This window comes from Palaemon carinicauda, chromosome 37 (genome assembly GCF_036898095.1).
Source record: "Palaemon carinicauda isolate YSFRI2023 chromosome 37, ASM3689809v2, whole genome shotgun sequence".
Classification (NCBI taxonomy): Eukaryota; Metazoa; Arthropoda; class Malacostraca; order Decapoda; family Palaemonidae; genus Palaemon; species Palaemon carinicauda.
The window spans coordinates 42,905,624-42,918,461 of NC_090761.1; the positions used below are offsets into that span (position 1 = coordinate 42,905,624).

General features: G+C 37.4%; 2 protein-coding genes across 6 annotated transcripts in view; both read right to left on the reverse strand.

The window, feature by feature from the left end:
• LOC137629814 (low-density lipoprotein receptor-like) overlaps positions 1–12,740 on the reverse strand; it is a 38,521-nt gene extending 25,781 nt beyond the window's left edge. The window contains exons 1-3 of the mRNA XM_068361462.1: positions 12,560–12,740; positions 8,784–8,997; positions 1,274–1,381 (exon numbers count right to left, since the gene is read on the reverse strand). Coding sequence (XP_068217563.1) covers positions 1,274–1,381; positions 8,784–8,997; positions 12,560–12,664 — 427 coding nt within the window. The 5' untranslated portion in view covers positions 12,665–12,740. The remainder of the gene's footprint in view (positions 1–1,273; positions 1,382–8,783; positions 8,998–12,559) is intronic.
• Positions 1–12,838, reverse strand: part of LOC137629602 (latrophilin-like protein 1) — a 511,095-nt gene that overhangs the window by 118,269 nt on the left and 379,988 nt on the right. The window lies entirely within an intron of this gene.

The following is a 12,838-nucleotide window of genomic DNA, read 5'->3' on the forward strand; positions in this document are numbered from 1 at the left end:
TCCATTATCGTGGTGAGACTCACTAAGGGAGGAATCATTAAGGCTAGTGGCTTCAGACCTTGCTTGCAGAGTTCTTGTCCTGTTTTAGGACAAAATCTCTGCTAAAATGGGGGGCTGTTAGTAATGGCGGTCATTACGCCACCTTTTTCAAATAACAAAAGACCCCGCCAGCAAGCATGAGTCGAAATTCCACGAGTTTTGGGACCCTACCCAGAGTCTCACCCCCCTCCAACCATCCTACACCAGTCTACTCCTGTGGCCGCGGGGGCATATAAAAATTAGCATAGCGCCAACGTTATCCCTGCGTGTCGTAAGAGGCGACTAAAAGGGACGGGACGAGGGGGCTGGGAACCCCCTCTCCTGTATAAAATTCCTACGAGGCATCGACAAAGAGAGGGAGCTGGGGGGAGAGTGACTGCTCCCCGCACTCTAGAGGTCCCCTTTTTGTTTTGTTTCATTGTTGGTGTCGGCTACCCCCTAAAATTGGGGGAAGTGCCTTGGTATATGGATGGATATATATATATATATATATATATATATATATATATATATATATATATATATATATATATATATAGATACCCTTTACATATATATTTTGTAAAATAGCAGTTACAAGATACAGGGTGGTCCAACAGTAGGTGGACAGTGAATAATTACATTTAATTTGAGAGTACTGTACATATACATACAAATATATTTACTAACCATTATTGCATGTCAATCAAATTTTATTGTGAACAGTAATACAAAAGCCATTAAATTTTATTGCGAAACAATATGCAAAAGCAGGTGCTCTAACTGTTATCCATCAAAATTTACCAGCTTTGAGGTCTGCATTTAAAGTTTCAATAATTTTATTTTGCACAAGTCTCTTTGCGTAATAATTTCTTGAAATGCATCACTTATGTAATTTTTTTAAAAACACCAACACCATAAATAAAACATGAAAATATCTCTCATATGTGTCACAGCAGAAAAAAGATCAAGTAAAAAAAAAAAAAACCTTAAATAAAAATAATTATATGTATGTACAATGATAAAAAGACAACAATTACCATTAGTTTTCCAAAATGATATATCTCATAATATCTAAAATCTCAAAAGCATTTCAATAAGAAAAAACAGAAAGATAGATGAGCATGAAAAAGGTTATTAGTAAATACCTGGTATACTATACATTAAAACCCCTTAACACTACTCAATTGTTGAGCACTAAGTTCTACATATAAAGATGAAAGAGAAAAAGATAAATTGCAATATTGAAACTTACTGCACTCATATTCATCAGATTGGTCGATACATTCTGGATAACCATTACATCGTTTGGAGCTTGGAATGCAGTCACCATTACAACACTGGAATTCATCTGAGTGACAACCTGCATAAAAAAGAAAGGTTATTAGAAGTCTATGAAAGTGATTAAATGCTCCTATAAATAAAATCACCACCATCATCTTTTAGTAATAATCATGCTGTATAAGTTTCATCTATAAATAAGAATAAATTTTAAAAATGAGTACAAATAGCAACAAAAATGGGTCTCTGTCATAAAACATTGGATTTAGCATGCCATCACACAACTGCCAGTCCCACTTGATTGGCTCCAACTGTCATGGGTTCTCTAGCCACTTCTAAACTGTGAATTAAGCATGATATGTATAGAATTTGGCTAACCCTTTAATCATACATTGCCATACTCCCATAGACAGATATTCCAGTCATGCTAACTTGCTTAAACCTCTTTTGATATATAACTTCTCCATTCTTTTGAGTGGCTTTCTCATGTCTAGATGTTAGTTATGCATTTTACATCTGTGCCATCATTTTTAACCAACCATACTCCACATGTGATATCCTTTCTGATCTGTGACTTTCATTTATTTCAAGTATTTATTGAATATTTGTAAGAGATTTCTGGTTAATACAGCAATTAAGGCTCTTTCTGAAAAATATCTTGGCCAAAGTAATTGTTTTACTTTTTCTATGGTGTAGGGAATTTGGTATATAATGATGTAATTTCCAACTGGCCTAGTTACTATTCACAGTTTCTCAGTTTTCTGATGATGTATTACAATTATCAATGTGGTTTATGTAATGTTTAAATTTCTAATCTATTGCTCCTTTGAATTCCTTGGCCTCTTTCACTTTCAGCCTTCTGTCGAGTAATGTCTAGAAACCTGATAACATTCTTGCGACTCCATTCCCGTGGCATATTTATCTGATTCAGATAGACACATTCCTATAAGGCCTTCTACAGTCCCAATTCCTCATATCTTAACACCCCAAGAGTGAGCTATATCTTTTCAGTACAGTATCTCTTCCTGTTATTTATCATTGTGTCTTCATATAACTGATTCCTATGCTGATCCCTCCCCAACCTGTGATGCATATTACTACTTTGTTTCCTGACATCATCAGTTAGTTCTTAACTACATACAGTTAGTTATTAACTATATAGCTCTTAAAATAAAATGGCTTTTAGTATTCATCATGGTAAATTCCTTAATTGGAGTTCTTTTATGATTTTCCTTAGTTTTTGGAGAATCATTTCTCTGTCATGTGTTATCATGATACTGTAAACAAAATTTTGAAAAATTTTATTCCCTGTAGAGACTATATAAATTTGGGGTCAAACAACTTAAAAGAGCCTCTATGGACTAACACAAAAGTGACTGAGCCAGTTTATGCATAACTCTTGCCCAATTCAGAACAGCAAAAAGTTGTTCCATAAACTCTATCAATTTAACTTATCTAAATGTCTTTTTATTTACCCATAAACAATGGCAAAAGATGGATATGTCCTCAGAGGAGGGAAGAGATTCTACCCCTAATTCAGCGATAAAGGGAATGATGGTAAAATCGGCCGAGTTACAAAATTTTGTGAAAACATATAATCTAGGACAAGGCAGTAGCCAGAAGAGTATAAGATTTTTATAATGATAATGCATCAAGCCATTTCAGAAGGCAAGCAGATTCTTCCAGAAAAATTTTTAGTAGAAAGGTTAAGTGAACCACAGTTCGTATAAGAAAAAAAAGCAAAGAATGAAACCAAGAAGGGAAGTTGCACAACATTTCAATAGAGGGGAGACTTCCCTTCCCATAAATTAAAAAAACCTCCTCCTCCTCCCACTCAAGCCTCAACTCTCCTTACAACATCTTAAGTAGAGGTCTTTTTATTTACTCTATATATATACAGTATATATATATATACTTTTTGGGCTCAAGCCATGTCGTCCTGATGGAAGTTCCTAAAGGGTAGCTTCCTTGGGTATATATAACTACGGCGATATTCCCAGAGAATTTACCTTAAGGTACCCAGAATTCTAACTCCTGGAGCGAATATCCCTAATAAAAGAACCAGGGATATCGCGAAATATCAGAGGACGTATTCTTGACACGCCACATAGCAATCTGCACCCCGAACAGAGTTAACACTTCGAAGGGGTCAATTGGCAAGAAAACGAAAACGAGAAAGAAAGGAGAGCCGCTCGCAAGGTATCTTCCTCTCCCATTTCGTAAGCGTGCATTGCGCCGCTCACGGCGCCATCTGCATTCCTTTTTGTGTAGCTCAACAACTCGGTGTTTTTTCCCTGTGTTTCTCGCAATTCTTGGATTATTTCAACTTATAATGCTTTCTCCAACTTCTCCTGCTTCTGATAAGTTTAGTATTATTTCTTTTATGTATAAATGTAAGCTCTTGGTAATTTTAAAAGTGATTTGATAGTGATATCATTGTTACAAGAGCTGTTGCCTACCGGAGGCGTCCTGGACGCTGTCGCTCGCTAGGTATGAGTTATTTAGTTAGCCAGAGCAACGTTCCCGGCTGTTTCTCTTTAATAATTTTAGCTGTTTAGCGTTACATAGGATTTCTTTATATGATGCTTTTAGTATTTTTGTTTTGGTGAAGGATTTGCCGATTCTGGCCTACGCTAGACCTTGTAGCCTAGTCGTTTGGCCCTAGTACTTTCCTGCATGATATTCAGATTTCCGAGTGTTCTTAGATTTTATTGAAGCTTTAAGCAGTTTTATACATTTAAGATTATGTTGATTTTCTTCCAAGATAGTATACGAGTGAGTTTCGGTGATTTAGGTAATCGATTCTCTTTGCGCCTAGGCTAGTTGTCTATGGGGCCTTAGTATACTTTCTCACACTCCCCGGTTGCTCTCTTCTCTTCGGAGAAGGTGTGCAATCCCTTTCCCTCTGTTTAAGCCTTGGGCTTAACCCTAATGGTTTATCTGAATTGACTTTGGATACAACTATAATAGGGTGTTTCTGTTCTTTCCTGTTTCCAGTAAGTCTGGTTTCAGGAAGGGGGCAGGACATCAGAGTTCTTAGTCTGAGTCTGTTTCTGTCTAGCTTGTGGTTGAGATTCCCTTGCTAGACTGACATCAGACATAGGAGGCTTTGCCTCTTTAGTTCACTTTCGAAGGTTTCTGTACGAGATGATTCCTTATTTTGTGATCTAGCAGACTAGTCCAGTGTTGTTGTTCTCGGTGTGGTGGATGAGATCCTCTTTTCTGTGAATAACAATGCCTTCCTTGCTTTGGTTCCAAGGGAGTTGGCAAGTATTGCTGGCCTACCTTCTCGGATCTCCCCTAGGCTAAGATGAGTTTTCTTGGCTGCGGGTGATTCATTATTAGAGCAAGGTTGGCAGGACCCTCTTCTCCCTTTCCCCCTCTTTCCTTTGTGATGGCCTAGCCATTGCATTCCTGTCCGTGATTCTACATCTGTACCTATACCTAGCATAGGTTAGGATGTGGAGTTGACTCAGTCCCTTGCCGGCACGCACTTCTGCTTTGAGTGCTGCCCGTACCTCCCTTGGTCTCTCATCCATGTTTGTCTGTAGAGCCAGATGGCATTGGTCAGGAAGCCTGAAGTTATATTCTCCCCTTCCTTATGTGCACTCTTTCGGGTTGCCGGGTTATGAGGTAGTACAGTCTCTTATCCCGGCATCCATTCTGTTTTTCTTCTAGTGTTGTACCCTAGCCCGGCTGCCGGCCACTCAGGCCGGCAGCCGGGCAGGCGGAGTTCTCTGGTTCTTTTGCTGCCGGCCGGCATTGGTTGTATACCTTTGCCGGCCGGCTATATATCACACCATTGTCTGCTGGCCGCTACGATTAGTGGCCGGCAGCCGGGAGTGGTTGTTGTTTAGCTGCTGGCCGGCAGTCACTGCCGGCCGGCACATGCATTTGAACCAGCGTTCTTCCACCTTATAGTTTATAAGTAGTATACTTTGGAACTAGTTAAGATGTGTGCCGGCCGGCACATTACCTTCTATACTGTAGCCAGTATTTTTCAGTATAGTATATACTGTAGGGAGAAAACTATAGTATAGTATTTGTTACAACACTAAGTTTTTCTAACACTTTTGTGTTGTCTTGCACAGCCCTTTGGTGTAACCTTACAGATAAAGAAAGTGAGTTCTTTCTTGTCTACTATCCAGCATTTTAAAATCACTTTTTTGGGTGTGGGCTACACCTGTTTCCTCTGGAAATTATTCATTGGTTGCTCTAGTATAGATTAACCATATGATTTTATTATCTCGAAGGTTGCAGCAATTGACTGTGCAGGAAATACAAGTGTGTGTCTTTCCTTTCTGGTTTAGTTATGCTAAGCTATGTATATCCAGTGATACGTAGTTCACTTGATACTCATGGAATTTTCTTCTCTTTACAGGAGGACCATCCGAAGTGTGGGAGTGTTTTCTGCAACGTCCGCAGCAAGAACTTCTGTGGACATGATTTGTGTAGGAGGCACGCAGCATGCGCAGTCTCCAAAGGTGATCTCCGGTATTGGGACCCGCAGGTATGTACCGTGTGCACAAACCTGATTACTGAGGCTTTTGATTCCCCTAAGACGGCGGAGTCAAGGGACACAGCAAGGGAGAAGCTTCGTACCTGGGTAAGGGGCTTTCAGAAGAACACATCTGGGCCCTATCTTCCAAGTGAGAAGATGAGGGCTTACCTTTTCCCCAGGGCGTCAGCTGAGGCAGTGATTCCCCAGCCTCAAGTGGAGATATCAGTGGTTCAGATCCCTGTGGATGCTGAAGTCGCGGACGCCCTGCAGGACATCCAATTGGACGATAGGATGTCGGAGGTGTCCGAGCGTCTGGAAGATGACCTGGCAGAAGACCAGGATGAAGAGCAGGCTCCAGACAATGAAGAGGAGGAGGTCGACGAGGTGTCGGCTACTCCGGTTCAGGCCCCTGAACCTACTGTATTCCCTCAACATGGTAAGGGTCAAAAAGACTCTTTAGCGATGGTAAGCAGTTCTTCTGGGAGAAGGACACTCCAAAATCAAACCATTGTTCTCTAGACTAGGGTAGTACCATAGCTTCTGTAACATGGTCTTCCAATGTCTCGGGTTAAAGTTCACTTGCTTAAGGGTAGCCTACACACAGGTACACTATTCTATCCTATTTCTCTTCCTCTTGTTTTTTCTTTTCAAGTTTTAATAGGTTATGTATGAAAGATCTAATTCAATGCTGTTATAGTTCTTAACATTTTTCTTTATTGTTCATTACTTCTCTAGTAGTTTATTTATTTAAATTTTTCCTTTTCTCATTGGGCTATTTTCCCCAGTAGGAGCTCTTAGGCTTATAGCATCTTGCTTTTCCAACTAGGGTTGAAGTTTAGCTTGTAATAATAATAATAACAACAGAATAACCACGTTTCCTGCACATTTTAATTATTATTCCTGTCACAATTATTACTCATTCTGTTTTGGCTAACCATTTGTTTATGGAAAAATCCCGTACTCAAATTATTTTCAATTGCCCTCATTCACAATATGAACCGGTTACTTTTTTATTATTGTGTAAATTTTGTGAATAAACGCATAGGATAGGTTAAAGAGATAATTGATTTTAACTAAAATTCTTATCTATTCTATTAATGAATTCTTATCTATTCTATTAATGAATTAAGTCTAAATTGCATCATTTGAAATAACCCTTTAAATTTAATCATATGAACTTCTCTGGTTAAATTATACTCACACGGATTTATGCCCCAAAAGAAATAATAATATTCACGCCTCCAACTGTTTTTTCCAGATTTTTTAGTTAAAAGGATTTTCAAATATCAAATGGTTTTGCTGTAAACATACGATTGCAAATGTCTCTTACAATTTCATCTGTGCTATACTGTTAAAAAAAAAACAGTAGTTTTAATCTGAAATTCTCCGTAAAAATAAACTCTTCTTAGCCTCATTCCAATAAAATATAGGCGACCGTAATTTTACCTTACTTATTCTTATATTTTACGGGTTGGTGACCGTATTATCACTCCTTTACGTCAATACATCAGTTTTTAAAACGGTAAAAATCCCGGAATAAATGTTGCCAGGCATTTATCGTTATCTTAAATGCAAGGTTTTAACAGTGTATCGAAGTGAACAATTGTTCTTATCCCGTCCTGAAGTGAGGCAAGCAGGTGAGCCTTAGATCATCTTACCCCATACAGCAATGCTACCCCTCTCGCTCTTGAAGGATTCTCTCTACTTTAATTATTGTTCAGCACTTTTAATTGAGGTATACTATCTCGTGCTAGATGTAGAGCCTGAACACTGAGGTGACATTGCTACTGACAACGCCAATATAAAACAATCCCATTAACATGAATTTGGAAGGGCATGTGAGAGAAGGAAGTTGAGAGTTAATGTGGGTAAGAGTAAGGTTATGAGATGTACGAGAAGGGAAAGTGGAGCGAGGTTGAATGTCGTTGAATGGAGAGTTACGTGAGGAGGTGGATCAGTTTAAGTACTTGGGGTCTGTTGTTGCAGCAAATGGTGGAGTGGAAGCAGGTGTATGTCAGGAAGTGAATGAAGGATTTAAAGTGTTGGGGGCAGTGATGGGAGTGGTAAAGAATAGAGGGTTGGCCATGAATATTAAGAGAGTTCTGTATGAGAAAGTGATTGTACCAACTGTGATGTATAGATCGGAATTGTGGGGAATGAAAGTTACTGAGAGACAGAAATTGAATGTGTTTGAGATGAAGTGTCTGAGGAGTATGGCTGGTGTATCTCGAGTAGATAGGGTTAGGGACGAAGTAGTGAGGGTGAGAACGGGTGTAAGAAAGGAGTTAGCAGTTAGAGTGGATATGAATGTGTTGAGGTGGTTTGGCCATGTTGAGAGAATGGAAAATGACTGTCTGCTAAAGAAGGTGAAGAATACAAGAGTTGATGGGAGAAGTACAAGAGGAAGGCCAAGGTTTGGGTGGATGGATGGAGTGAAAAAAGCTCTGGGTGATAGGAGGATAGATGTAAGAGAGGCAAGAGAGCGTGCTAGAAATAGGAATGAATGGCGAGCGATTGTGACGCAGTTCCGGTAGGCCCTGCTGCTTCCTCCGGTCGCATTGGATGACCGCGGAGGTAGCAGGGGGAGGGTGGGCTGTGGCACCTTAGCAGTACCAGCCGAACTCGGTGAGACCCTTGTCAGGCTGGGAGGAACGTAGAGAGGAAAGGTCCCCCTTTTTTTTATTTGTTTGATGTCGGCTACCACCCAAAATTGGGGGAAGTGCCTTGGTATATCTATGTATGTATTAACATGTGACAGTTGACGAACTGTAACAGAACAGTTTTCTGGTCTACTGGCACCAGTGTGTTGGCACTCCAATCCCCCAGGTCAGGATCTAGATATCAGATAAGGGGAGGTCTCCTGGAAATCATTCCACACTTTAATTATGCATAGATATACCTTTAAAGGAAATATAATGAAAATTATTTCCTGCATTGTCGTAAACAATGTTTACAACAACTTGAAAATATCTAAACAGCTTACCATTGTAAATGTATGTCTCGTCCTTAACTGATGACACTGTTGTGGGTGTAACGAAGCCCCTACAAACAAATGGAGCCGTTAAGCTTACATTGTTCCTCTCATTGGCTAAACGCTTGACTCTCAGCTGGTTACCTTCAAAAGTGAGATTTCCAACTCCAAATGGAATGGAACCAGAATGCGCATCTATATTTTCTGAAGCCTGATTACCCGAAACCTGAAATAATAATAATAATAATACTACTACTACTACTAATAATAATAATAATAATAATAACAATAATAATAACCATAATAATAATAATAATGATAATAATGTTAGGAAAATTTCCATGACTTCACCAGCTATATTACAGTTTAGAAAAAAAAAAGTTTATTAATTGGTTTTCAAGTGATAATATGACTATTCGCTGGTGTTTAAAGGAACACAATGGTCAATGTACATATATGACAGGACGGATGTCGACAGATTATTATTATCATTATTACTTGCTAAGCTACAACCCTAGTTGGAAAAGCAGGACGCTATAAGCCCAGGGGCTCCAACAGGATAAATAGCCCAGTGAGGAAAGGAAACAAGGAAAAATAAAAATAAACTAAAAACAAAACAAGTGGAAGGAAAATTAGATAGAATAGTGTGCCTGAGTGTACCCTCAAGCAAGAGAACTCTAACCCGAGACAGTGGAAGACCATGGTACAGAGGCTATGGCACTACCCAAGACTAGAGAACAATGGTTTGATTTTGGAGTGTCCTTCTCCCAGAAGAACTGCTTATCATAGCTAGAGTCTCTCTTCTACCCTTACCAAGAGGAAAGTAGCCACTGAACAATGACAGTGCAGTAGTTAACCCCTTGGGCAAAAAAGAAGTGTTTGGTAATCTCAGTGTTGTCAGGTGTATGAGGACAGAGGAGAATCTGTAAAAAATAGACCAGACTATTCGGTGTGCGTGGGCAAAGGGAAAGTGAACCGTAACCAGTGGAGAAGACCATTTGTGGTACTGTCTGGCCAGTCTAAGGACCCCATAACTCGGTAGCGGTAGTATCTCAACGGGTGGCTGGGGCCCTGGCCAACCTACTACCTAGAAATATAAATATAAACACACATAAAGAATATGGATCACCTTCACGAACTTCAAGACATTAACTTAAAGGGTAAAGTATTTTTTTCAGGAAACACCAAAAAAAAAAAAAAAATACTTCTACTGCCTTTATTGGCATAGAAATCAAAACATATGTAATTCAACTTATCGTCTTATGTTTACAATGATAATTCGGTAATATATATATATATATATATATATATATATATATATATATATATATATATATGTAGGCCTATGTATATATATATATGTATGTATATGTATATATATGTATACATACTGTGTATATATATAAATATATATATATGTATATATACATATGTGTGTGCATATATATATATATATATATATATATATATATATATATATATATATATATATATATATGTGTGTGTGTGTGTGTGCATATATATATATATATATATATATATATATATATATGCATATATATATGTATATCTATATATGTGTGTATATATGTGTATATGTATATATATATATATATATATATATGTATGTATATATATATATATATATATATATATGCATATATATATGTATATCTATATATGTGTGTATATATGTGTATATGTATGTATGTATGTATGTATGTATGTATATATATATATATATATATATATATATATATATATAAATATATATATATATATATATATATATGTATGTATATATATATATATATATATATATATATATATATATATATACGGTATTTCCTAGATCAGTTTTAAGCACATTTCCAGTTTTCAGTTTGCACTTAGAAATTTCTGAAAATCAGACGAATTTCCCAATATCTTAAGACTTAATGGATCATCTGAAACCCTTATCCATTATCTTGTATCCAAAGTTCCTCTACTGCTGTATCAAATGCTACTTCAAGGTCCTGCAGTATTGACATTTCAGATTCACAATCTCAGATCAAAATGCTGTTTAAATGGTGTATTTTATTTGGTTGGCTGGTTATTTATTCAATTTTTTACTCATTTCAACCTGCTTAACCAGCTGTCGGCGCAATCCTGTTTACACTTACAAGAAAAACAACGGGAACTAGAGGGTCAGTTGGTAGGGAGCATGCCTTCACCCTGCCAAGCAGTCGTGTACTTAGTTTCGTTGAAACTGGATCAGTAGTTTTTGTGCAATGTTGTTTACAAAAATGAAATATACAAAATATTTGCCATATACTTAACAATGCTATTATTTTCAGAGCACTGCTTGTGTACTTATACTTTACTTTATCTGAAATGTTAGACTCATCCTTGGGTCATACCTAACATGACTACCAAGTTTGGTCAAAATCGGTACAGTAATTTTTGTGTAAAGTTGCTCACAAACAAACAAATAAACAAAGTAAGGAACAGACAGGAGTGCAAACACACCCTTTGCAAAATCTTCGATTTTTGCCAAGGCAATAACCCCACTGGGAATGAGACCTCTGAGGGCAAGATATTTTCATCTTTTCAGTTTTGTGAAAATGAAAATAAAATTTTAAGTGATCATCTTAAAATGAAAACTGTGTTTTTTTTTCATTAAGAGTTCTTCGCTTGTTCAAGAACATTTTCTTGAGTTTTTCAAACATCAGTTATCTAATCATAGTCAAAATCTCATGGAAAATAAAACACTTCTTCCATTCCCTTATCTGTTTTGATGACCAACCTGGTGGATTTTACCCGTTGAGTAACCTCTGATATCCTCCAAGCAATGCAATTCGATGCTGCAGCATTTACATATCCAATAATCTTCCAGACAAGGACAAAGATAAGAGTCAACATTCAAACATGGATACCAAACTAGTAATTTGATGAGGCCTGAAGGAAGCAACAAAGGTAAACTGGTTTGCCGTTCAAGTTTCAAAATCCTTTTTAAAAACGCCACAATACAAAAGCACAAAATAAAGGGTTTGGTACCAAATTTTCCGTCGCCAAACAGACACCATAAAAGGTTTGGTGTCAAATAGGCGTTCTTCATGCCATGTGTCAAAAAAGTATCGCACTCATTTCCAATCATCTTAAAAGTTAGCTTAAAAACTTTATTTCAATGTTACTTTTCTTAAGATATTTTATTTTTCCTTGTTTCCTTTCCTCACTCGGCTATTTTCCTTATTGGAGCCCCAAGGCTTAGAGCATCCTGCTTTTACATCTAGGATTGTAGCTTAGCAAGTAATAATGATAATAAAAAGAGGCTATATCACTTTACAAAGTCCTCTTACAAAGATTCCTCTAGAATAGACTCCTGTTCAAAATTTCTAGGTATAACTCAATATAATTTTCTCCAGCTGTAATATCAACCATTGTCTTAAAAAAAAGGAAGTTTACAAATTTCTTAAAATTAGATATATTTTTTTTTCAGTACACATGATGACATCAGTACTTAATTATGGAAGGATTACAAATTTGTAAGTTCAAATAAATTTTAAAAAATGGGTCCCTTAATGTGCCATAAGAGATGTAATCATCATGGAATTCTTAATCCTGGAAAATCTTAGACCCAGCAGCAAGTCACGAGTCAGTTAAGGTTGAAACAGGGTTCGCTTGCATGATTTACCTACTGCCTCATCACTTGCCATTCCAGCACAGAGGCTTATGTTGCTGTCTCAAGTACTCCCTTCCCTACAGTTTATTTACAATAAAAAAACAAGTTTTTTTGAATGCCTACTTACATTAACAGAAGACGACTTTATGCCAAGCGCTAAATATACTCCAGTCAATAAAACGACTGGAATAAGGCCTTTGTTGAGGCACGCCCGAAGACTGATTTTAAACATCCCTCCTCACCAATACAAATGAGAAATATTATCCTTCTGTGCACCCTCTCTTCCACGACACAACTTCACCCTGCCAAGGTTGGAAACTCACAAACACAGCTGATGACATTTGACATAAAAGGAGACGCACATCCTCTAAGTACCGATTAGATTTTTATGTGGTTTTCGACGTCT